Below are 27,138 nucleotides of genomic sequence, written 5' to 3' on the forward strand. Positions count from 1 at the left end.
ACTACCGTCTGTCTACTGTGTCTCTCCTCTCTGTTACTTCTGTCACTCTCCTCTCCGTTACTACCGTCTGTCTCCTGTCTCTCCTCTCCGTTACTACCGTCTGTCTACTGTCTCCTCTCCGTTACTACTGTCTGTCTACTCTCTCCTCTCCATTACTACCGTCTGTCTACTGTCTCCGTTACTACCGTCTGTCTACTGTCTCTCATCTCTGTTACTACTCTCTACTGTCTCTCCGTTACTACTGTCTGTCTCCTGTCTCTCCTCTCCGTTACTACCGTCTGTCTACTGTCTCCGTTAGTACCGTCTGTCTACTGTCTCTCTCCTCTCCGTTACTACCGTCTGTCTACTGTCTCTCCGTTACTACCGTCTGTCTCCTGTCTCTCCTCTCTGTTACTACCGCCTGTCTACTGTCTACTGTCTCCATTACTACCGTTTGTCTACTGTCTACTGTCTCTCTCCTCTCCGTTACTACCGTCTGTCTACTGTCTCTCTCCTCTCCATTACTACCATCTGTCTACTGTCTCTCCTCTCTGTTACTACCGTCTTTCTACGGTCTCTCTCCTCTCCGTTATTACCGTCTGTCTACTGTCACTCCCCTCTCCGTTACTACCGTCTGTCTACTGTGTCTCCCCTCTCCGTTACTTCCGTCTTTCTCCTCTCCGTTACTACCGTCTGTCTACTGTCTACTGTCTCTGTTACTACCGTCTGTCTACTGTCTCTCTCCTCTCCATTACTACCATCTGTCTACTGTCTCTCCTCTCTGTTACTACCGTCTTTCTACGGTCTCTCTCCTCTCCGTTATTACCATCTGTCTACTGTCACTCCCCTCTCCGTTACTACCGTCTGTCTACTGTCTCCGTTGATACTGTTTGTCTACTGTCTCTCTCCTCTCCATTACTACTGTCTGTCTACTGTCTCTCTCCTCTCCCTTACTACAGTCTATCTACTGTCTCTCCTCTCCATTACTACTGTCTGTCTACTGTCTCTCTCCTCTCCATTACTACAGTCTATCTCCTGTCTCTCCTCTCCGTTAGTACCGTCTGTCTGTCTCTCCTCTCCGTTAGTACCGTCTGTCTACTGTCTCTCTCCTCTCCGTTACTACCGTCTGTCTACTGTCTCTCCGTTACTACCGTCTGTCTACTGTCTCCTACCGTCTGTCTACTGTCTCTCTCCTCTCCGTTACTACCGTCTGTCTACTGTCTCTCCGTTACTACCGTCTGTCTCCTGTCTCTCCGCTCCGTTACTACCGTCTGTCTCCTGTCTCTCCTCTCCGTTACTACCTCCTGTCTACTGTCTCCGTTACTACCGTTTGTCTACTGTCTACTGTCTCCGTTACTACCGTTTGTCTACTGTCTACTGTCTCCGTTACTACTGTCTCCGTTACTACCGTTTGTCTACTGTCGCTCCCCTCTCCGTTACTACTGTCTACTGTCTCCGTTACTACTGTCTACTGTCTCCGTTACTACTGTCTACTGTCTCTGTTACTACTGTTTGTCTCCTGCCGCTCCCCTCTCCGTTACTACTGTCTACTGTCTCCGTTACTACTGTATACTGTCTCCGATACTACTGTCTCCGTTACTACTGTCTACTGTCTCCGTTACTACTGTCTCCGTTACTACTGTCTACTGTCGCTCCCCTCTCCGTTACTACTGTCTACTGTCTACTGTCTCCGTGTCTACTGTCTCCGTTACTACCGTTTGTCTCCTGCCGCTCCCCTCTCCGTTACTACTGTCTACTGTCTCCGTTACTACTGTCTACTGTCGCTCCCCTCTCCGTTACTACTGTTGCTCCCCTCTCCGTTACTACCGTTTGTCTACTGTCGCTCCCCTCTCCATTTCTACTGTCTCCGTTACTACTGTCGCTCCCGTCTCCGTTACTACTGTCTCCGTTAGGACCGTCTGTCTACTGTCTCTCCGTTACTACCGTCTGTCTCCTGTCTCTCCTCTCCGTTACTACCGCCTGTCTACTGTCTACTGTCTCCGTTACTACCGTTTGTCTACTGTCTACTGTCTCTCTCCTCTTCGTTACTACCGTCTGTCTACTGTCTCTCATCTCTGTTACTACTCTCTACTGTCTCCCCTCTCCGTTACTACTGTCTGTCTACTGTCTCTGTTACTACCGTTTGTCTACTGTCTCTCTCCTCTCCGTTACTACCGTCTGTCTACTGTCTCCGTTACTACCGTTTGTCTACTGTCTACTGTCTCTGTTACTACCGTTTGTCTACTGTCTACTGTCTGTCTCCTCTCCATTACTACTGTTTGTCTACTGTCTCTCTCCTCTCCATTACTACAGTCTATCTACTGTCTCTCCTCTCCGTTACTACCGTCTGTCTACTGTCTCTAATCTCTGTTACTACTCTCTACCGTCTCTCCTCTCCGTTACTACTGTCTGTCTACTGTCTTTCCGTTACTACCGTCTGTCTCCTGTCTCTCTCCTCTCCGTTACTACCGTCTGTCTACTGTCTCTAATCTCTGTTACTACTCTCTACTGTCTCTCCTCTCCGTTACTACTGTCTGTCTACTGTCTTTCCGTTACTACCGTCTGTCTCCTGTCTCTCCTCTCCGTTACTACCGTCTGTCTACCGTCTCTGTTACTACCGTTTGTCTACTGTCTCTCTCCTCTCCGTTACTACTGTCTGTCTACTGTCTCTCTCCTCTCCATTACTACCATCTGTCTACTGTCTCTCCTCTCTGTTACTACCGTCTTTCTACGGTCTCTCTCCTCTCCGTTATTACCGTCTGTCTACTGTCACTCCCCTCTCCGTTACTACCGTCTGTCTACTGTGTCTCCCCTCTCCGTTACTACCGTCTTTCTCCTCTCCGTTACTACCGTCTGTCTACTGTCTCTGTTACTACCGTCTGTCTACTGTGTCTCTCCTCTCCGTTACTATCGTCTGTCTACTGTCGCTCCCCTCTCTGTTACTGCCGTCTGTCTACTGTCGCTCCCCTCTCCGTTACTACTGACTACTGTCTCCGTTACTACTCTCTCCGTTACTACTGTCTCCTTTACTACCGTTTGTCTACTGTCGCTCCCCTCTCCGTTACTACTGTCTACTGTCTCCGTTACTACTGTCTACTGTCTCCGTTACTACCGTCTACTGTCTCTGTTACTACTGTCTCCGTTACTACTGTCTACTGTCTCCGTTACTACTGTCTACTGTCTCCGTTACTACTGTCTACTGTCTCCGTTACTACTGTCTCCGTTACTACCGTTTGTCTACTGTCGCTCCCCTCTCCGTTACTACTGTCTACTGTCTCCATTACTACTGTCTACTGTCGCTCCCGTCTCCGTTACTACAGTCTCCGTTACTACTGTCGCTCCCGTCTCCGTTTCTACTGTCTACTGTCGCTCCCCTCTCCATTATACTGTCTCCGTTACTACTGTCTACTGTCGCCCCCGTCTCCGTTACTACTGTCGCTCCCGTCTCCGTTACTACTGTCTCCGTTAGGACCGTCTGTCTACTGTCTCTCCGTTACTACCGTCTGTCTCCTGTCTCTCCTCTCCGTTACTACCGCCTGTCTACTGTCTACTGTCTCCGTTACTACTCTCTACTGTCTCCCCTCTCCGTTACTACTGTCTGTCTACTGTCTCTGTTACTACCGTTTGTCTACTGTCTCTCTCCTCTCCGTTACTACCGTCTGTCTACTGTCTCCGTTACTACCGTTTGTCTACTGTCTACTGTCTCCGTTACTACCGTTTGTCTACTGTCTACTGTCTCTCTCCTCTCCATTACTACCGTCTGTCTACTGTCTCCCCTCTCCGTTACTACTGTCTGTCTACTGTCTTTCCATTACTACCGTCTGTCTCCTGTCTCTCCTCTCCGTTACTACCGTCTGTCTACTGTCTCCGTTACTACCGTTTGTCTACTGTCTCCGTTACTACCGTCTGTCTACTGTCTCTGTTACTACCGTTTGTCTACTGTCTCTCTCCTCTCCGTTACTACTGTCTGTCTACTGTCTCTCTCCTCTCCATTACTACCATCTGTCTACTGTCTCTCCTCCCTGTTACTACCGTCTTTCTACGGTCTCTCTCCTCTCCGTTATTACCGTCTGTCTACTGTCACTCCCCTCTCCGTTACTACTGTCTGTCTCCTGTCTCTCCTCTCCGTTACTACCGCCTGTCTACTGTCTACTGTCTCCGTTACTACCGTTTGTCTACTGTCTACTGTCTCTCTCCTCTCCGTTACTACCGTCTGTCTACTGTCTCTCATCTCTGTTACTACTCTCTACTGTCTCCCCTCTCCGTTACTACTGTCTGTCTACTGTCTCTGTTACTACCGTTTGTCTACTGTCTCTCTCCTCTCCGTTACTACCGTCTGTCTACTGTCTCCGTTACTACCGTTTGTCTACTGTCTACTGTCTCTGTTACTACCGTTTGTCTACTGTCTACTGTCTGTCTCCTCTCCATTACTACTGTTTGTCTACTGTCTCTCTCCTCTCCATTACTACAGTCTATCTACTGTCTCTCCTCTCCGTTACTACCGTCTGTCTACTGTCTCTAATCTCTGTTACTACTCTCTACTGTCTCTCCTCTCCGTTACTACTGTCTGTCTACTGTCTTTCCGTTACTACCGTCTGTCTCCTGTCTCTCTCCTCTCCGTTACTACCGTCTGTCTACTGTCTCTAATCTCTGTTACTACTCTCTACTGTCTCTCCTCTCGTTACTACTGTCTGTCTACTGTCTTTCCGTTACTACCGTCTGTCTCCTGTCTCTCCTCTCCGTTACTACCGTCTGTCTACCGTCTCTGTTACTACCGTTTGTCTACTGTCTCTCTCCTCTCCGTTACTACTGTCTGTCTACTGTCTCTCTCCTCTCCATTACTACCATCTGTCTACTGTCTCTCCTCTCTGTTACTACCGTCTTTCTACGGTCTCTCTCCTCTCCGTTATTACCGTCTGTCTACTGTCACTCCCCTCTCCGTTACTACCGTCTGTCTACTGTGTCTCCCCTCTCCGTTACTACCGTCTTTCTCCTCTCCGTTACTACCGTCTGTCTACTGTCTACTGTCTCTGTTACTACCGTCTGTCTACTGTGTCTCTCCTCTCCGTTACTATCGTCTGTCTACTGTCGCTCCCCTCTCTGTTACTGCCGTCTGTCTACTGTCGCTCCCCTCTCCGTTACTACTGACTACTGTCTCCGTTACTACTCTCTCCGTTACTACTGTCTCCTTTACTACCGTTTGTCTACTGTCGCTCCCCTCTCCGTTACTACTGTCTACTGTCTCCGTTACTACTGTCTACTGTCTCCGTTACTACCGTCTACTGTCTCTGTTACTACTGTCTCCGTTACTACTGTCTACTGTCTCCGTTACTACTGTCTACTGTCTCCGTTACTACTGTCTACTGTCTCCGTTACTACTGTCTCCGTTACTACCGTTTGTCTACTGTCGCTCCCCCTCTCCGTTACTACTGTCTACTGTCTCCATTACTACTGTCTACTGTCGCTCCGTCTCCGTTACTACTGTCTCCGTTACTACTGTCGCTCCGTCTCCGTTTCTACTGTCTACTGTCGCTCCCCTCTCCATTATACTGTCTCCGTTACTACTGTCTACTGTCGCTCCGTCTCCGTTACTACTGTCGCTCCCGTCTCCGTTACTACTGTCTCCGTTAGGACCGTCTGTCTACTGTCTCTCCGTTACTACCGTCTGTCTCCTGTCTCTCCTCTCATTACTACCGCCTGTCTACTGTCTACTGTCTCCGTTACTACTCTCTACTGTCTCCCCCTCTCCGTTACTACTGTCTGTCTACTGTCTCTGTTACTACCGTTTGTCTACTGTCTCTCTCCTCTCCGTTACTACCGTCTGTCTACTGTCTCCGTTACTACCGTTTGTCTACTGTCTACTGTCTCCGTTACTACCGTTTGTCTACTGTCTACTGTCTCTCTCCTCTCCATTACTACTGTCTGTCTACTGTCTCCCCTCTCCGTTACTACTGTCTGTCTACTGTCTTTCCATTACTACCGTCTGTCTCCTGTCTCTCCTCTCCGTTACTACCGTCTGTCTACTGTCTCCGTTACTACCGTTTGTCTACTGTCTCCGTTACTACCGTCTGTCTACTGTCTCTGTTACTACCGTTTGTCTACTGTCTCTCTCCTCTCCGTTACTACTGTCTGTCTACTGTCTCTCTCTCTCCATTACTACCATCTGTCTACTGTCTCTCCTCCCTGTTACTACCGTCTTTCTACGGTCTCTCTCTCCTCTCCGTTATTACCGTCTGTCTACTGTCTCTCCCTCTCCGTTACTACTGTCTGTCTCCTGTCTCTCCTCTCCGTTACTACCGCCTGTCTACTGTCTACTGTCTCCGTTACTACCGTTTGTCTACTGTCTACTGTCTCTCTCCTCTCCGTTACTACCGTCTGTCTACTGTCTCTCATCTCTGTTACTACTCTCTACTGTCTCCCCTCTCCGTTACTACTGTCTGTCTACTGTCTCTGTTACTACCGTTTGTCTACTGTCTCTCTCCTCTCCGTTACTACCGTCTGTCTACTGTCTCCGTTACTACCGTTTGTCTACTGTCTACTGTCTCTGTTACTACGTTTGTCTACTGTCTACTGTCTGTCTCCTCTCCATTACTACTGTTTGTCTACTGTCTCTCTCCTCTCCATTACTACAGTCTATCTACTGTCTCTCCTCTCCGTTACTACCGTCTGTCTACTGTCTCTAATCTCTGTTACTACTCTCTACCGTCTCTCCTCTCCGTTACTACTGTCTGTCTACTGTCTTTCCGTTACTACCGTCTGTCTCTGTCTCTCTCTCCTCTCCGTTACTACCGTCTGTCTACTGTCTCTAATCTCTGTTACTACTCTCTACTGTCTCTCCTCTCCGTTACTACTGTCTGTCTACTGACTCTTTCCGTTACTACCGTCTGTCTCCTGTCTCTCCTCTCCGTTACTACCGTCTGTCTACCGTCTCTGTTACTACCGTTTGTCTACTGTCTCTCTCCTCTCCGTTACTACTGTCTGTCTACTGTCTCTCTCCTCTCCATTACTACCATCTGTCTACTGTCTCTCCTCTCTGTTACTACCGTCTTTCTACGGTCTCTCTCCTCTCCGTTATTACCGTCTGTCTACTGTCACTCCCCTCTCCGTTACTACCGTCTGTCTACTGTGTCTCCCTCTCCGTTGTCTACTGTCTTTCTCCTCTCCGTTACTACCGTCTGTCTACTGTCTACTGTCTCTGTTACTACAGTCTGTCTACTGTGTCTCTCCTCTCCGTTACTATCGTCTGTCTACTGTCGCTCCCTCTCTGTTACTGCCGTCTGTCTACTGTCGCTCCCCTCTCCGTTACTACTGACTACTGTCTCTGTTACTACTCTCTCCGTTACTACTGTCTCCTTTACTACCGTTTGTCTACTGTCGCTCCCCTCTCCGTTACTACTGTCTACTGTCTCCGTTACTACTGTCTACTGTCTCCGTTACTACCGTCTACTGTCTCTGTTACTACTGTCTCCGTTACTACTGTCTACTGTCTCCGTTACTACTGTCTACTGTCTCCGTTACTACTGTCTACTGTCTCCGTTACTACTGTCTCCGTTACTACCGTTTGTCTACTGTCGCTCCCTCTCCGTTACTACTGTCTACTGTCTCCATTACTACTGTCTACTGTCGCTCCGTCTCCGTTACTACTGTCTCCGTTACTACTGTCGCTCCGTCTCCCGTTTCTACTGTCTACTGTCGCTCCCCTCTCCATTATACTGTCTCCGTTACTACTGTCTACTGTCTCCCGTCTCCGTTACTACTGTCGCTCCGTCTCCGTTACTACTGTCTCCGTTAGGACTCTGTCTACTGTCTCTCCGTTACTCGTCTGTCTCCTGTCTCTCCTCTCCGTTACTACTGTCTACTGTCTACTGTCTCCGTTACTCTCTCTACTGTCTCCCTCTCCGTTACTACTGTCTGTCTACTGTCTCTGTTACTACCGTTTGTCTACTGTCTCTCTCCTCTCCGTTACTACCGTCTGTCTACTGTCTCCGTTCTATCGTTTGTCTACTGTCTACTGTCTCCGTTACTCCGTTTGTCTACTGTCTCTGTCTCTCTCCTCTCCATTACTACCGTCTGTCTACTGTCTCCCCTCTCCGTTACTACTGTCTGTCTACTGTCTTTCCATTACTACCGTCTGTCTCCTGTCTCTCCTCTCCGTTACTACCGTCTGTCTACTGTCTCCGTTACTACGTTTGTCTACTGTCTCCGTTACTACCGTCTGTCTACTGTCTCTGTTACTACCGTTTGTCTACTGTCTCTCTCCTCTCCGTTACTACTGTCTGTCTACTGTCTCTCTCCTCTCCATTACTACCATCTGTCTACTGTCTCTCCTCCCTGTTACTACCGTCTTTCTACGGTCTCTCTCCTCTCCGTTATTACCGTCTGTCTACTGTCACTCCCCTCTCCGTTACTACTGTCTGTCTACTGTGTCTCCCCTCTCCGTTACTACCGTCTTTCTCCTCTCCGTTACTACCGTCTGTCTACTGTCTACTGTCTTTGTTACTACCGTCTGTCTACTGTGTCTCTCCTCTCTGTTACTACCGTCTTTCTACGGTCTCTCTCCTCTCCGTTATTACCGTCTGTCTACTGTCGCTCCCCTCTCTGTTACTGCCGTCTGTCTACTGTCGCTCCCCTCTCCGTTACTACTGACTACTGTCTCCGTTACTACTGTCTCCGTTACTACTGTCTCCGTTACTACCGTTTGTCTACTGTCGCTCCCCTCTCCGTTACTACTGTCTACTGTCTCCGTTACTACTGTCTACTGTCTCCGTTATTACCGTCTACTGTCTCCGTTACTACTGTCTCCGTTACTACTGTCTACGCTCCCTCTCCGTTACTACTGTCTACTGTCTCCATTACTACTGTCTCCGTTACTACTGTCTACTGTCTCCGTTACTACTGTCTACTGTCTCCGTTACTACTGTCTACTGTCTCCGTTACTACTGTCACTACTGTCTCCGTTTCTACTGTCGCTCCCCTCTCCATTTGTATTGTCTGTCCGTACTGTCTCTCTTCTCTCCATTTCGACTGACTCCTGTGTTCTCACTTGACTGTCTGAATGTGTTGTCTTGTTTGTATGACTGTACTTGTTTGTGTTGTTTACTCTGGATGTGTGTGTGTACAAGGGGTAAATGTCACTGTGTGTGTGTGTGTGTTTCTTTTCTCACTAACTGTTTGTCCTCCTACAGGACAGTGTCCCAATGGCCTCTCCCGCTTTCCTTCTCTCTCTTTTTGTAAGTATTCAGGTCAAAGGTCAAATCTCACCAGACTAAGCAGAGTGCAAGCTCTGTTTCTATGTCACACTACCAAAACAAGTTCGCTACTCTCACTGACTATAGTGAAACATTTAAAATGCATACACTCACCTCTTATATTAACAAACACTTCCCTCACCAAGTTTTTGACCTTCGGTATTTGATTAAGTGGACCCATCCTGGTTGTGGGTGTACGTGCATTTGTTTAGCCCCATATGCATTTTTTTTATGTGTTCAGTGGTTGTCTTCAACTTCTTTCTTAGCATGTCCCATCTGGTCCATTGTTTTTCTTCTGTCCTTTTAATCTTTTGTTTTCTTCATTTCATCTGGCAGGCAGCAGAGATAATCTTGTTTTAAACAGGCCGACCAGGAGCCATCGCTGGGTTTCTAACCTGGTGTCGGACTCACCTCTAACCCAACCTCTCTTCCCTGCAGGACGGGGGCACCAGAGGGCGCCGCTGTGCAATTGAAGCAGACATGAAGATGAAGAAATAACCGGAGTCAAAAGGCAGTAGGGTGCCAATGAGACTTTATGTAGGGATTGGACGATTTAAACCAGGGAATGTTTGATGGAGTTACTGTTCTGTGAAGTTAGTTGTTTGAGTTTAATCAGAGTTTTCAGGTCGCGGTATGGCTGCAGTCCTGTGTACAGTTTAACTAACTTAAGTCTATGATTTGCATTTGAAGCCAGTACACTAGATTGACAGTTGCCACTAGTAACCAGCAGACACTGCAGCCCTGGAGTACTGAATCAGTTTTACTACTACAGTACTAGTGACTGACTTGGGGCCCCATTGTGTTTTAGGATGTAGCCAACTGTAAAATATCCTGCAAGGAATTATGAGTCTACTGTATGTTAGTGGGAGTACAAAAAAGTAGTACCGGAGTGTTGAACTTTATGTACAGTTTTATTTTTTTCCCCATTTGTATGTTTTGTTGTTCAACTGTTTATTAAAAGTAAGAGAATTGCAAACAATGGAAGTGTCCGTAACTTTGACAGACCTAAGTTGAGACCTTCAGTTCTTAGGGTATAGACTAATCATTGGTGATTCTGACAGCTGTTTTGATTGAAAGAGTATGGCAACCCAGAAAAGAATACTGTGCAAAAACATTCACATTTCTCAGTTTAAAAATACTGCAACAGTCAGACAGGGTAAGGGGCACCAAACACTAGCTTGCTTCCACATCCAGCATGAGATTTCCATGGTTTTACAAAAGACAATCAAGCAATTGTGTTGAACAGAAATGTGCACAAAAAAATAAAAACCTGTCAGAGTTAGATTGTACCATACTTGACCCCTGCTAATACCAGCAAGGTAACATGCATTCTGTGCTCTTTTCTATGTCAACTCAAATTTCAGCAGTACAAAACATAGGGTATCAAGTCCTTCCTTCTTTCAAATTGAACTGACTGTTCTTCAGTGATATTCCAGTGCAAAACATTAATTTAATGTCAACTCTCCAATACAGTAGTGTACACTAACATATATTTAGTACACTGAAAAAAGACAGTGGTGCAACAGCTTTTTCTCCTAACTGGAATGTCGAGAATTATAGGCCACATGTTGATTCCTGATAAGAAATTGTCTCAGCAGAACTCATGTATGACGGGGCTCGCAGAGGAATACAATTTCTTCTTGACCAGTCGGTACTGGGGTCGTAGTTTCAACACCTTGTCGGTAACGAATATGTGCTTGAGAGGCGGCCAACAGTCTTTGTCCAGCTTGAACACGACGGACAGCTCGAAAGTAGGAGTGACAGTCGGGTCGGGTGTTATAGTGCCCAGCATTTGCAGCTCTTGGCCCAGTTGTGTCTCCAAATAGACCTGTATGAAGGCCCCACGGAGCCCGCACGGCTCTCCCGCTGAGGAACGCACCACATCCAGGGCAACATTGGCAGTCAGCGTGCGGGGAAGCAGTAGTATCTGGCACCGCAGACTGGATTCTTTAGCTTCAGAGAGACAACGCACTATCTGCCTGGTCATGTCCTGATGGAGTATTCTCTCTTCACAGTCGAGAGCCGTTTCAGAGTCCAGACCTGGAAAAGAGAATGGTGTGTTGATCAATATTACTGATCAACCAGGAGTTGAAGTTGCACAGCCTATACTTTAGTATTGCAGATATTTGGCAGGGGCTATATTTGGGCCTTATATCAACACACCAATGCCAATACTTTTTGACCTACTTAGTTATTCATGCTATTCAAGAACATTGCACCATTACATTTCAAACCATCTTAAAAATCTCATTATTTTGATGATTAGTCCTAAGCACGTGTTGCACTATAGATTTAGAATTTTACATACTTAGTAACATTGTAATAGGGAATTTATCGTAAAAATAAGGCAATGTATCAGCCACTTTAAACTAGGAGACAGAGCTCAGGTCAATTAACTTCTTAGAACAGATCATCAACTGATACAGTCATGAGCTGTCGGCTACAGTAAACTATCTGGCAGCATCAGCTGCATTGTATCACGGCAGGCTACTGTGGCCGCTTGGAAAATACATGTTACACCAGGCAACAGATACCAAAGTTGCCGAGGATTACAAAGTAAAAATACTTGTTTCCATTATGGTCCTCAACAAAGTTTGTCAAAAGGCCTATAAATTCACAAATTAAATGGAATGGTTATCAAAAGCCATTATTTAGTACACTACATCTGATGAAATACATACTTAGATTTCAGAACAGAGACTTACTTGAGTTTATTTCCTTGATGAATTCAGAACTTTCAATGCTGCCTCGACGCACATATTTTTTGTCGCTCGAAGTGATTTGACAGAGAAACTTCCTCATCAGTTCGACAATGTTATCCTCTTCAGACACAATCGGTATTCCGTGTCCGAGGACCAGTGCCGGGGTATAGACCATTTTGACCGTCTCTCTATCTCCAATACTCCACTCAGTGATACACGTTTTCTATCTATTCTCTCCATGTAGAAGTCAGTTGATTGTAGTCATTGGAGCTCTCTCTGTGTTTAAATACTCCTTGGTTGCATCAGCTGAGTTTGATCACGTGTGGGACCGCCTCCTTGGTTACCATAGCAGCGCGACAGTGAGCAACTGCTGAACCGGGTTGAATCAGCCTCACGCAACATGCCTAGACGTTGCATTGGCTGGCTACTCAATACTGATAATATCCCCTCTTTTATCCAGTATTCTGTCTCGTGTGCAATGAATGCTATTTGACAGCTATATTTTGTTAGGTTATCAAGAAAATGAAAATAAACAATTACTCATATTTAGAACAAATTGTTTTGTTTTGTTCTAAACAAAGATTATTCTGATCTCATAATGTATTTTCAACTGATGACAGAATTATGGATACCTAATTTAGGCCTAAAAAGATAGCCCCCTAAAAATGATCGTATTGGATATTGGAAATGGTTGTCTTGATTCCCTTTTGATGAATCCTTTCATAAGTATGTGACCTGTAGGTTCTGGAATACACTGGAAAACACTCAGTGTTCTGTTCCCTACCTGTGCCTGTGAATCTAGACCAGGCCAGCCCAGCTAGCCACTACCTGGGCTGAGTCACAGGTGAATCACATCACATGGCCTGATACTCACTGACCAGGCAGGTAGTGGATTTCCCCTGAACCTTGGATCCTCCCTTCCTGCTCTCCTCTCTGTTTCCCTCTCACCCTGGGCCCTTTCAACACTCACACAAGTGTTTCAGACATGTTGAAATTAATGTGTATCTAGAAGAGTCAATGTTTTCTCACCAAACAGCTCTTGGGCTCTTGAGTGACGCAGTGGCCTAAGGCACTGCATCTCAGCACAAGAGGTGTCACTACAGTCCCTGGTTCAAATCCGGGCTGTATCACATCTGGCTGTGATTGGGAGTCCATTGGGTGGCGCACAATTGGCCCAGCGTCATCTGGGTTTGGCCGGGGTAGGCTGTCCTTGTAAATAAGAATTTGTTCTTAACTGACTTGCTTGCTGGGTTAAATAAAATAAAAATGTGTGTTGTGGGTATTGGAAATGAAAAAACAAGTATATATATAGACTTATGTGCTATTTTTAAACTCACATGTTGGACCTGTTCAGAATCTATGGCTAGATCTGTGCCCCAGGAAGGAGTCTGACTGTAAAAGAGTTCAGTTATGAGTCACAGAAAGGGACTTTTCCCCTTGTGTGACTATACCTGTACACCAGCCCTGCCCAGATCATGTGAGGATCTGGCTACCATTATGACATCAGTAAAGAGGGAGTTTACTATCTCTCTATGGAAGTGAAGGGAAACCACATAATGTGTGGGTCTGTGGGGCTTACCACTGTGTCTGGCTGGGCTGTTGCAGACAGCCACTCTGCTTGCATTTCCCATTTGTTTGTGTGTGAGTGCGTGTGTCCATGTTTGTGTGTGTTTGCTCACAGATATCAGCTTCCTCATCAGATTGAGAACAGGTATTCACAGGTTCTCAAATGATTGACCTAATTAAGTAAATTAATCAAATGCACCATATATCACTGATGTGCCCTATTTCTGTCACAACGTTTTGTCCTCCAAGCATATTCAGTGGTTGAGACACTCTGAAACTGCTCAAATCTATTCAAAATCAGTCCAGAACACCCAGACCAGTCCCAGACTCAGTCACCTGCTTCCTAGCTCAGGCATGGTCTATCACCAGGTCAACATTCACAAGGCCGCAGGGCCAGACGGATTACCAGGACATGTACTCCAAGCATGCGCTGACCAACTGGCAAGTGTCTTCACTGACATTTTCAATCTCTCCCTGTCTGAGTCTGTAATACCAACATGTTTCAAGCAGACCGCCATAGTCCCTGTGCCCAAGAACACCAAGGTAACCTGCCTAAATCACTACCGACCCATAGCACTCACATCTGTAGCCATGAAGTGCTTTGAAAGGCTCGTCATGGCTCACATCAACAACATTATCCCAGAAACACTAGACCCACTCCAATTTGCATACCACCCTAACAGATCCACAGATGATGCAATCTCTATTGCACTCCACATTGCCCTTTCCCACCTGGACAAAAGGAACACCTATGTAAGAATGCTATTCCTTTACTACAGCTCAGCGTTCAACACCATAGTTCTCTCAAAGCTCATCACTAAGCTAAGGACCCTGGGACTGAACACCTCCCTCTGCAACTGGGTCCTGGACTTCCTGATGGGGCGCCCCCAGGTGTTAAGGGTAGGTAACAACACATCCGCCACTCTGATCCTCAACACGGCAATCCCTCAGGGGTTGCAGACTGTGAGATAGAAATTGAAAGGTCATTTCTGATTGAGCAGACATATGCAGCGTTGCCCGTGAATGCAGTCTCCGCTAACGCGGGACCATTGCCTTTAAATTACAACGCTGAACATCCATGGTACGGATTGATTAGAGCCCTAAGGCTAACACACACAGACACCATATGCACTTTGTTTCACCGTGCCAATATATCCTCCAAACACCGGCTTCGAAGGTATTATCACTTTTATACAACGGGTTACCAACATATTTCAATAATGATTTACATTTTTTTATTTTTTTATTCAATTATTTACAATATTTCATCCTTCCACAAGATATAGTCCCGACACAAATCTAGGGTTGCTACCCAAGCCGGCTGGTTCGGTTGCTAGAGACGAGACCCAGTCATTCAGTCTTTTTGTTCTGTATCTATGGACTGACCCAGTAGTTTGTTCTAAATGTTCCACTGTCATACTGGCTGGTAACGTTCTTATCCCTTGCCTTCTAGCTAGCCAACTACGGCTAACTTACAGTCACGTCAAAAGTGCAGCCAGAATAACTGCAAAGTAGTTGCATTTGCATTTGTTTAAGCTGTTTTCTAGAGACATTTATTAGGATACATCCATAGCAATGGGCTAATGATGCCAGATTTCACCTGGCATAGAAAATGTGTTCCCTAGTCAGTACACTGTTGTTCAGAGGAGCTAGCCAGCAACACAACTAACACAATGACTTCAAACTGAAGCTGGAAAGACTGCAAACTAGCTGCACTTCATTTTGTTCTAACATTTTTCATTTGACATTTCTTTGTTTATATCCATAAAAAATGATGCCAGCTTATTGATGATTCCGACTGGCTGAGAAACGTTGCCTGCCTGTCTGTCCCATCCCGATTCCTGACACGTTCATTACTATGGGACAGCTGGAGATCGAATTTGAATATTGAAACAATGTTGCAAATGTCAGAGAGACAGACAGCTAGGTTTATACAAATCTCCGCTGTTGAAAACAAAATGTTAATCGAAAAGAAATGTGAGATAATGTCTAGATGCTTTTTATAGTGGAGATCAAGTTTATAAATTGCTTGGCTGGGATGATGAGAAAGTGGATTGCGCAGTCAGATGGAAGAAGAGTAAATAGGCATTTTAACGTAATAGATTTAGCCGGAGGTAACTTGTGGAATAGACACCGGCTGGAATGCGGTTTTAACCAATCAGCATTCGGGATTAGACCCACCCGTTGTATAATATCTTATAACTCTTTGCAACAACTCTTAGCTATGCTAGTTAGCAATGGTGCTGGTCCCAGATTTGTGACCTTGTTGTCTTATCCTGTATGTTTTTGACCTAGACCCATGCCAGGAAGTAAAAGCAAGAAGTGTACCCTTCAATCTGTGATGTGATTTGTTGAGTCAATTCAACTAGCATTACAGGAAATACATTCCATTGCATGTGCCACATCAGTTAGCATTATTTTAATGAACATTCTACATTACCATGGCAATCCAGCATCAGTTGATAGAACATTCCAAAATACCATGAAAATGATCACATCTCAATACCAGGCAGCCATTGTGAGTGTACCCATGAGTTTACCAGTCAAATTGCCAGGGTTAGAGCATCCAAGCCCATTCAATTCATTATATTTCTATGGTACTGACTGTAGCTAGATAACATGTGGCTCAGGCTCTGTTCTCCTCTGAATGATCAGCCCAGGCTCAGCTCTCAGCTCACTCCCTAGCCCCGGCCAGGCATGCAAAGAAGGAATCTCTCTCTCTCTCTATCTCTGTTTACTTCACACCGTGGTTCAAGCATGCACATTCAGTCTGTGCAAACCATGTAAATCCATCATAGCGGTGTACACACAGTACGGACAGATAAATTACAGAGTTTAGGAGAGTAGAGAACAACATGCAGACAATGTAAGAAATAAGCGGGGTTGTTATTATATGCCTACATCAGTTATGCATACATGACACACAAATTGATCACAGATAAACAACACTAAATGTTACAGCCAATATAGGACTGTATTACACAATTAACAATATCCTGCTAAAAAAAACAGCTACACACCAGTAGCAACCTAAATTCCTTGACATGTATTACCTAGCATTCATATTCAGTTAAGCAGTTCAGGATCTATTGTATTTCTACTGTTTTCATTTTCCTTAAAACTAATTCTGTTGTATAATAATATCATTTTTTTGCATTGAGAACCCGGACATCCAGTGTTTAACTATAGTAAACAAACAAACATAGTAAACTAACAAAGATTTGACCATCTGTCAATGTGCCCTTGAGCAAGGCAGTTAACCCTAATTGCTCCTGTAAATTGCTCTGGATAAGAGCATCTACTAAAATGTAAGTGAGTGTTTATCTCCTTAGACCTGTCCCACCATATGGAGAAAGGATGTCTGGTTCCCTGAGTGTACGCGGCATGTCATGACTGATCATGAGTGATGGTACACTGCTCATTGGCTCAATTTGGTGCATGTCATCTATGCAGATTGTGGCGGGAGGGATGAGTGGGTGGTCCACCTCAGGCTGAGGGTTGACAGGGAGAACATAGAACTCTTCTTTCTCCTGCTGATCCAGGTTCTTCAGAATGGCCTTGGACAGGAAGTGAGGGTCATCCTCATGCTCATCTACAAGAAGTAGAAATTACATAGGTTCCATAGGTCGTAATATTAGGCACATAGGAGGACATTCAATCTTATATTATGAGAGTGAGAAAGAGAGAAGGACGGACGGACAGACAGAGAGACACATGGACAGACGGACAAACGGACTGAAAGACAGACATCTAACCGTTGAGCAGGATGAGTCGGTAGCGGTTCCTGCACTCCAGTGAGCGGTCCAGTATGTCCTGTAGAGTCCTGTAGAACAGCAGCACCTGCTCTCTCCTGTCCCTCTCCCCAAACCCTGCACTACTCTCCTGAGACATCTTATACAGTGTCAGCAGAGGGGTGGCATACTCCACCACACAGTGATGGGCCTACAGACAAACACACACATAACAAACAGACCATAGCTCTATCCTCCTGATTCCTGCTTACAAGCAAAAACTAAACCAGGAAGTACCAGTGACTCGCTCAATAAGGAAGTGGTCAGATGACGCAGATGCTAAGCTACAGGACTGTTTTGCTAGCACAGACTGGAATATGTTTCAGGATTCTGCCGATGGCATTGAGGAATACACCACATCAATCATTGGCTTCATCAATAAGTGCATTGATGACATCAATGACGTCAGTGACTGTACGTACATACCCCAACCAGAAGCCTTGGATTACAGGCAACATCCACACTGAGCTAAAGTGTAAAGCTGCTGCTTTCAAGAAGCGGGATTTTTAACCGGACGCTTATAAGAAATCCTGTTATGCCTTCTGACAAACTATCAAACAGGCAAAGCATCAATACAGGACTAAGAATGAATTGTACTACACCGTCTCCAACGCTCGTCGGATGTGGCAGGGCTTGCAAACTATTACAGACTACAAAGGGAAGCACAGCTGTGAGCTGCCCAGTGACACAAGCCTACCAGATGAGCTAAATTACTTCTATGCTGGTTCGAGGCAAGCAACACTGAAAAATGCATGAGAGCATTAGCTGTTCCAGATGACTTTGTGATCAGCTCTCCATAGGCAATGTGAGTAAGACCTTTAAACAGGTCAACATTCACAAGGCTGCAGGGCCAGGCGGATTACCAGGACGTGTACTCTGAGCATGCGCTGACCAACTGGCAAGTGTCTTCACTGACATTTTCAACCTGTCCCTGACCGAGTCTGTAATAGCAACATGTTTCAAGCAGACCACCATCGTCCCTGTGCCCAAGAACCCCAAGGTAACCAGCCTGAATGACTATGTACCCGTAGCACTCACACCTGTAGCCATGAAGTGCTTTGAAAGGCTGGTCATGGCTCACATCAACACCATTATCCCAGAAACCCTAGACTCCAATTTGCGTAACACTCCAACAGATCCACAGATGATGCAATCTCTGTTGCACTCCACACAGCCCTTTCCCACCTGGAGTAAAGGAACTCCTACGTGAGAATGCTATTCATTGACTACAGCTCAGCGTTCAACACCATAGTTCCCTCAAAGCTCATCGCTAAGCTAAGGACCCAGGGACTAAACACCTCCCTCTGCAACTGGATCCTGGACTTCCTGACGGACTTCCTGACCGCACGGCAAGCGGTACCGGAGCGCAAAGTCTAGTTCCAAAAGGCTTCTTAACAGCTTCTACCCTCAAGCCAAAAGACTCTCGAATAGCTAATCAAATGGCTACCCAGACTTTTTGCATTGTCCCCCCACCCCCATTTTTACACTGCTGATACTCCCTGTTTATTATCTATGCATAGTCACTTTACCTCTACCTACCTGTACATATTACCTCAATTACCTCGACTAACTGATGCCCACATACATTGACTCTGTACCGGTACCCCCTGTATATAGCCTCGCTTCTGTTATTTTATTGTTGCTCCTTATTTTTATTTTTTTTGTTATAAAAATAAATATTGCTTCAGTTTCTTTTTAGTAAATACTTTCCAGAATTTTTTTATTTTTTATTTTTTTAAATAAACTAATAAGGGCTTGTAAGTAAGCATTTCACTGTAAGGTCTACTACACCTGTTGCATTCGGTACATGTGACAAATAACATTTTATTTGACACACACACACACACAAACAGGGAATACTGGGATTAGGCAATTCAGTGCAACAACCCAAAAAATCTGCAAATGGGTTTATAGATTGTGCACACATTTGGCCACGTTGTGCACGGGTTGGGCTTTTCCACATTACTTTTGTATTTTCCAGAGGTTCTTAACCACTCACTGTTGATTCACTGTTTGACCACATGGTGGTGCCAGTGTAATGCATTTCACTTTGGGATAGTGTTTGAGAAGGTGACTGACTGTAAGGTAATCCCTACCTACCTGTCTGTTCTCGTCCAATAGGCTGTAGACACTGTGCTTGTAGACACGCCCTCTGACCCCTGCTCTGTCGATCTCTGTGTTAGGGAGGTTGTCATAGAAACAGATGTTGGTGTCCTCATCCTCCAGCTTGTGAGCGATGTTGGCATTGAGAGGGAGGAGGATGAGGAGCTTTCTGGAACCCCTGGTCTCAAACGGACCTGCCGTGTGTGAGGCACGGAATTCTGCTATAGAACCCTCCAACTCTACCACAAAAATACAGATAAACAAATACACACAGCTGACATGATACAGTATTTGTTACGTTACAGAAAAAAGCTTAATAAATGCCCCTGTCAAAATAAGTACAGCCTTCTCTCTGACTGTTCGTTGTGATTAATCAGCATCAAATCCAGAGGTTATGATTTTCTTTGTGTGTGTGAGCTGATGGTAGTCTACTTACGAGGCAACACCAGGTTGAGGTAGCCCAGGTGGAAAGACCAAGCCAGGCCATGAGCCACGTTCATCTTCCTCTCCTCACAAATCTCTGACACTTCCACTTCAGACGGAACCTGGATATGGAAGAGAGAAACATCAACCGGGAAATAACCAGAATTACTCACAGACAGACATCACAGACAGACATCACAGACAGACATCACAGGCAGACATGCAGAATTACTCACAGGCAGACATGCAGAATTACTCACAGGCAGACATGCAGAATTACTCACAGGCAGACATGCAGAATTACTCACAGGCAGACATGCAGAATTACTCACAGGCAGACATGCAGAATTACTCACAGACAGACATGCAGAATTACTCACAGGCAGACATGCAGAATTACTCACAGGCAGACATGCAGAATTACTCACAGGCAGACATGCAGAATTACTCACAGACAGACATCACAGGCAGACATGCAGAATTACTCACAGGCAGACATCACAGACAGACATGCAGAGAATCTGGTATGAAAATATTTACTGGGATTTACTGAAACCACAACCATGATGAGCAATCAAAAACCACAACTCTGGTGAGCTTACAAGAATCACACTAACACACAGTCAGCATTTTACAGCAGCATGTAAGCTACAGTATCGTTCAGTATAATTGGCTTCAGGAAGCTAAACTATGTTATTAGTGGCTTAAAGGAGAGTGTTTGGAGACCCACACCAGACTGATGATTAAAACCATCCTTGAGACCAGGGTTGGGTTCAATTCCATTTCAATTCCAGTCGATGCAGAATTCCAAATTGTCCTCATTGTAAAGCATTCAAAAGAACTGGAATTGGAACTTCAGGGAACATCCTGAATTTAATGGGATTTAGATGGAATTCACCCCAACCCTGCTGGAGACACACAGGGTTCTGTGTTGGTTCATATTGTGTGTGAGAGTTCCAGATCAGGCTCTTGTTATCTCACCAGTACTCCCAGGGTTCTGAGTAGAGGGTAGAGGCCACAGGCCAAGACCACCATGCTCCACTGGTCTCTCCAGGGCTGTGGCTCAGTCAGGCCAAACAGCAGCGCTGCCAACCCCACACCCAGGAGAGTATACACACCCACACAGGCTGTCACCATCTGACCCAGCCTCCCACCACGGTATCTGGGTAGATAGAGGGGTGAGAAAAGGAGAGAGGGAGAGGTAGAGAGGGAGGCAGGTCATATGTAAATATTGATCTATTTATTCAGCGACCATGTTTTGTGAGTATGACTATGAGTATGGAAGTTAAGTTCCCTCACCGGGTAGTTGCATGATGAAGACATTCCTCTATGAGAAGAAACCCTCCATGCAGCGAGGGCCCCACAGTCAGGATGAGTATCGCTGCTGCAACGTGTCTGAAGAAGCTCTCCGGCTCCAAAACAAAGATGGCCGTCATCACCATGGTAGCCAATCCTATCGCACCGGCTTTGGGTAGACTCCCACGAGGCTGAGGGACCAGACTCTCCTCCCCTCCCAACTGTTGCATCTGAGGAACAGACATAAGAGCAACATGACTTCGTATGAGAGATATAACATAAAAATAATCAGTAAACACCTGTCCCTTTTGTCATTTTCACAACTTCTTGAAAGGTTGCCAGACATTTCAACAGCCATAATCATGAACTAAGTGCCTTGCGTTAAATGGGCATTGAATTGGTGAAGGCCATGTAGGGGAGGAGATGGGGATAAATTACTTCTCCACAGAGAGACTTATTGGATAGACCACTTGTGCATTCTTGCCCCAGCAGGCCTTAATGAGGAATGCTATTTTTCTTGTTGTTTGTAGTATGTTATCAATAGGCCAAACACTTTGGTAATGACATCATAATGTAGTTGTATTGTGTGTCTGTGTGTCACACCCTGATCTGTTTCACCTGTCTTTGTGCTTGTCTCCAGACCGCACCAGGTGTTTCCCATCTCCTCCATTATCCCCTGTGTATTTGTATCTGGGTTTTCTGTTTGTCTGTTGCCAGTACATCTTGTCCTGTCAAGTCCTACCAGCGTGTTCCCATGTTTCCTGTGCTCTAGTTTTTGTTTTCCTAGTCTTCCCAGTTCTGACCTTTCTGCCTGTCCTGTCCCTGATCCTGCCCACTGTTCTGACCTTTCTGCCTGTCCTGACCCTGATCCTGCCCACTGTTCTGACCTTTCTGCCTGTCCTGTCCCTGATCCTGCCCACTGACCTTTCTGCCTGACCTTTCTGCCTGTCCTGTCCCTGATCCTGCCCACTGTTCTGATCCTGCCCACTGTTCTGCCTTCCTGTCCCTGTCCTGCCCACTGTTCTGACCTTTCTGCCTGTCCTGTCCCTGATCCTGCCCACTGTTCTGACCTTTCTGCCTGTCCTGTGCCCCCTGATCCTGCCCACTGTTCTGACCTTTCTGCCTGTCCTGTCCCTGATCCTGCCCACTGTTCTGACCTTTCTGCCTGTCCTGTCCCTGATCCTGCCCACTGTTCTGACCTTTCTGCCTGTCCTGTCCCTGATCCTGCCCACTGTTCTGACCTTTCTGCCTGACTCTGATTTGGATTACGACCCTTTGCCTGGCTTGACTTACCTTTTGCCTGTACTATAATAAACTCTGATACTCGTACTGTCTGCATCTGGGTCTTAGCCTGAGCCGTGATAGTACAAACTGGCCATGACTGACCCAGCAGACTCGGATCAGCTCCGCAATGCTGTCTCTTCCCAAGGAGCCACCATGGGAAGCCTGGTTCGTAAGGGGGGAGGGGTCCGGCTAACCGGATGTTTGTCCCAGGCTCTGCCCGTTGCACCAGTCCTAGAATGGGCACATTCCTTGAGACTGACCTGCCATCCAGGCTCCCGTTGGACTCTGGCTTTCATCTGACAATGCTTTTAGTGGCCTTCCATGGTTCCTGATGTCTCCGCATTCGTCACCGCCTGCACTGTGTGCACAAAATTAGACCCTGCGGCAAGTTATGGCTGGCCTTCTTCAACCACTCTGTTCCTCACTGCCCCTGGTCCCATATATCCCTGGACTTTGTTACTGGTCTTCCTCCATCAGATGGCAACACCACGATACTGACGGTGGTGGATAGGTTTTCTAAAGCAACCCATTTTATCCCCTTACCAAGTTACCCTCAGCTAAGGAGACGGCTCAGCTCATGGTGTAGCACATCTTCTGGATCCATGGACTTCCGGTCGACATGGTCTCTGTTTGTGGTCCTCAGTTCTCGTTCTGGAAGGCATTCTGCACCCTCATTGGATCGTCGGCCAGCCTGTCCTCTGGTTTTCACACCCAATTTAACAGCCAGTCGGAGCGAGCCAATCAGGACCTAGAGACGGCTCCTCGCTGCCTCGTCTCCGCCAACCCCACCACCTGGAGCCAGCAACTCGTGTGGGTGGAATACGTCCGTAACACCCTTCCCTGCTCGGCCACTGGTCTCTCGTCCTGTTCCTTTGGATACCAGCCCTCGCTCTTCACTGAGCAAGAGGAAGAAGTCAGCATACCCTCAGCCGAGATGTTTGTCCGCCGCTGTCACTGTCCCTAGAAGAGAGCCCGGGCCACGCTTTTGAAGACCACATCCAGGTATCGGCGACAGGTGGATCGCCACCGGACCCCTGCTCCCCGCTATCGACTTGGGCAGAGGGGATGGCTTTCCACTCGGGGCCTGCCTCTCCAGGTGGAGTCCCGTAAACTTTCCATCCGTTTCATAAGGCCCTTTCCCCATCTCTAAAATCCTTAGCCCCTCTGCTGTTCGTCTTCTGTTGCCCAACACCCTCCGTATTCATTTCACTTTTCATGTATCTAGGATTAAACCTCTGTCTCACAGCCCTTTGTCTCCTGTTTCCAGCCTTAATGAGGACTGCTATTTTTCTTGTTGTTTGTAGTATGTTATCAATAGGCCAAACACTTTGGTAATGACATCATAATGTAGTTGTATTGTGTGTCTGTGTGTCACACCCTGATCTGTTTCACCTGTCTTTGTGCTTGTCTCCACACCCCACCAGGTGTCTCCCATCTCCCCCATTATCCCTTGTGCATTCATACTGTTTGTCTGTTGCCAGTTCATCTTGTCCTGTCAAGTCCTACCAGCGTGTTCCCATGTTTCCTGTGCTGTAGTTTTGGTTTTCCTAGTCTTCCCAGTTCTGACCTTTCTGCCTGTCCTGTCCCTGATCCTGCCCACTGTTCTGACCTTTCTGCCTGTCCTGTCCCTGATCCTGCCCACTGTTCTGACCTTTCTGCCTGTCCTGTCCCTGATCCTGCCCACTGTTCTGACCTTTCTGCCTGTCCTGTCCCTGATCCTGCCCACTGTTCTGACCTTTCTGCCTGTTGACCCTGATCCTGCCCACAGTTCTGGCCTTTCTGCCTGTCCTGACCCCCTGATCCTGCCCACAGTTCTAGCCTTTCTGCCTGTCCTGACCCTGATCCTGCCCACAGTTCTAACCTTTCTGCCTGTCCTGACCCTGATCCTGCCCACAGTTCTAGCCTTTCTGCCTGTCCTGACCCTGATCCTGCCCACAGTTCTGGCCTTTCTGCCTGTCCTGACCCTGATCCTGCCCACAGTTCTAGCCTTTCTGCCTGTCCTGACCCTGATCCTGCCCACAGTTCTAGCCTTTCTGCCTGTCCTGACCCTGATCCTGCCCACAGTTCTGGCCTTTCTGCCTGTCCTGATCCTGATCCTGCCCACAGTTCTAGCCTTTCTGCCTGTCCTGACCCTGATCCTGCCCACAGCTCTAACCTTTCTGCCTGTCCTGACCCTGATCGTGCCCACAGTTCTAGCCTTTCTGCCTGTCCTGACCCTGATCCTGCCCACAGTTCTAACCTTTCTGCCTGTCCTGACCCTTCCTGACTCTGGATTAGGACTTTTTGCCTGCCTTGACTTACCTTTTGCCTGCCCCTTGTACTATAATAAACTCTGATACTCATACTATCCGCCTCCTGTGTCTGCATCTGAATCTTAGCCTGAGCCATGATACCATGTATCTTTCTTAGATTGTCATGTTTCCCCCACAGCTCTCTCTGCTGGGATCTCTTGATTGGGTCAATACTGACTGTGAATTTACAATTATGCCCACCTGTGAGGTCTTCTTGTTGTGACATTGATTGCCATTGCCTTGCACGCTGAAGAAGGGCTCATACTGTATGTCAATTTAAGTTTATTTACTGGAGTGTTGTCCTATTTCTGTTCTTTGGATAATATACCAGGATCCAGCACCCGATTTAAGTTTATAAGGTAGAGTCAAACACGTTTTTTTATCTTTTCATTGTTCAATATTGTACAATGTTGGAAAAGCAATCAAAGACACATTCTTACATTACTACATAATGGAAAGCCTGATCTTCTGGTCCTCAAGTCAACTACAGGTGAGCAATTCCTACAATTGGCCAGTGCATGCCTGCATGGGGGAAGACTGGGAATATGACTATCGTTAATCAAATAAAATGACTAATCTACTTAAAGAAATACTTCGAGATTTTTGCAATGAGCCCTTAATCTACTTGCCAGACTCAGATTAAATTGTGGACACTATTTGTATGTATCTGTGTTCAGTATGAAGGAAGTTAGAGGTACAGCAGTTTCACAAGCCAGTGCTAACTAGCGTTAGTGCAATAACACCTATAGAATTCCAGTCGTTGCACTAAGGCTAGTTAGCACTGGCTTGTAAAGCGACCTAACTTCCTCTAACTTGCTCGGCTCTCTACCCACTAGGCTACCTGCCATATGAAATCTGTTCAAAAATAATAATAAAGCAAATGTTCAATTAATTCACAAGTCCATCTGACTCTGGGGAAGTAGATAAAGGACCAAAATCCCAAAGTATCCCTTTAGGAGAAACCCTCAGCCTGCTTTGCTTTGCATTGTATAAAGTGGAAAGGAAGAGGACCATCTTTATATTAGAATTAGATTGAAGGAAATAAGAATTATAGTCCAGTAAAACCCATTAACTATTAAATGGTGCCCTGATGTTACCCGTGCACTTCAGAGTAGTGAAAACGACCCACAATACATACATAATCTCCATGACTACATTCTCATACCACATATTACGTCTGGAGACTATCACTGACTCAAATCATATCAAATCAAATTGCATTAATCACATGCGCCGAATAGACCTTACAGTGAAATGCTCACTTATGAACCCCTAACCAACAGTGCAGTTGTAAAAGATACGGATAAGAATAAGAAATAAAAGTAACAGGTAATTAAAGAGCATTCATTCATATATACACAATAAATACATATCTCAATGACGGAATTGCCATCGTCAGATCTAGACACTGAATCATTTGAAGGTTAGTTCAAATGCAGAAAACATTCTTTATTTGTCATTTTTTGTGTAGCTTATCTGTTGAGGCTTACCTTTATGTGTTTTGAGTGATCCCAGTTCCAGAACACAGAACAACAGAGACAATTCCAGATTGAAAGATATTCAAATAGATGTGTGTTGATAGAAAATCAGATGAATAGAGATTATAAATCAGAGCTATCACTTCTCCCTCTCATTTTCCACTTGTGTTCTCACTCTCTCCCTGCTTCCCTTTGTGTTGTACTAATTTGGGTAATAGTTTCAGTTTCAGTTTACAAGAGGCAATAGATCCCACAGAATGAGTGATAAAGACCAATAGAGCTAGATGAAAAGTGATAAAGACCAATAGAGCTAGATGAAAAGTGATAAAGACCAATAGAGCTAGATGAAAAGTGATAAAGACCAATAGAGCTAGATGAAAAGTGATAAAGACCAATAGAGCTAGATGAAAAGTGATAAAGACAGAGAGGTATAAAGTTTGCTCTAAACAAATTCCACAGAGAGGGGTTGATGTACTGTACTAGGTAACAGTAGTGGAACAGGGAGTGGAGGAAGAGGCATGGGTGTTGTTATAACCCAACGTAACACTGTTTTAATATACTGCTACAGCTGTCTTAATGAACGTCTCTGATTAACCATACAGTATGTGTTCTTATGATAAATTGTTCGGGAGGTGATTTAACACGTTTCGGTCAACCCACCTCTCTCCAGTCTACTCACATCTTTTACATGTGTTATTACACAGCAGATCACAGCCAGTACAGTACCTATCCAGGTGTGGATATTAAACAGGGGTGTCAATTGGGTATGGCCATACACTAGCTCAACACAAACTATTTAAAATAGGCAACTAAAATCATTCCAATCCCGATTCAAAGGCAAATGCAGTTTAGCGGTGTCAGCTGGTCTGATTGGAATACCATGCGGACACCTGGGAGCGGGAGGCGAAGGCTGTTTGTGTGGCTGGCAACTGGCTGGGTTTGTGGAGAGCAGAGATCTGTATACGATGACGAAATGC

The 27,138-nt window shown here is 45.9% G+C and overlaps 3 protein-coding genes across 6 annotated transcripts in view; 1 reads left to right on the forward strand and 2 right to left on the reverse strand.

Annotated features, from left to right (window-relative positions):
* Positions 1-10,206, forward strand: part of LOC112221183 (bromodomain-containing protein 8) — a 71,800-nt gene extending 61,594 nt beyond the window's left edge. For 3 of the 4 annotated variants that reach the window (XM_024383337.2, XM_024383338.2, XM_042303249.1), the window contains exons 17-18: positions 9,165-9,209; positions 9,666-10,206. In XM_024383337.2, the coding sequence (XP_024239105.1) occupies positions 9,165-9,209; positions 9,666-9,725 (105 nt within the window). In that variant the 3' untranslated portion in view covers positions 9,726-10,206. The remainder of the gene's footprint in view (positions 1-9,164; positions 9,210-9,665) is intronic. The other variant, XM_024383339.2, reaches the window with a different exon arrangement.
* On the reverse strand, positions 10,120-12,196 carry LOC112221186 (DNA damage-inducible transcript 4-like protein). Its single transcript, XM_024383341.2, has 2 exons — positions 11,933-12,196; positions 10,120-11,267 (listed from the first exon to the last, which is right to left on the reverse strand). Exons 1-2 carry the CDS (start codon positions 12,102-12,104, stop codon positions 10,819-10,821), a joined length of 621 nt encoding a protein of 206 aa, XP_024239109.1. The 5' UTR covers positions 12,105-12,196; the 3' UTR covers positions 10,120-10,818.
* Positions 12,197-15,640: 3,444 nt separating this feature from the next.
* Positions 15,641-26,701, reverse strand: LOC112221185 (stimulator of interferon genes protein-like). The gene is made up of 7 exons (XM_024383340.2): positions 26,174-26,701; positions 21,112-21,338; positions 20,794-20,974; positions 19,826-19,934; positions 19,387-19,628; positions 17,251-17,437; positions 15,641-17,087 (listed from the first exon to the last, which is right to left on the reverse strand). The coding sequence occupies exons 2-7, from the start codon at positions 21,336-21,338 to the stop codon at positions 16,816-16,818; spliced, it is 1,218 nt and encodes a 405-aa protein (XP_024239108.1). The 5' UTR covers positions 26,174-26,701; the 3' UTR covers positions 15,641-16,815.
* Between the last annotated feature and the right edge of the window lie 437 nt (positions 26,702-27,138).

This window comes from Oncorhynchus tshawytscha, linkage group LG21 (genome assembly GCF_018296145.1).
Source record: "Oncorhynchus tshawytscha isolate Ot180627B linkage group LG21, Otsh_v2.0, whole genome shotgun sequence".
Taxonomy (NCBI): domain Eukaryota; kingdom Metazoa; phylum Chordata; class Actinopteri; order Salmoniformes; family Salmonidae; genus Oncorhynchus; species Oncorhynchus tshawytscha.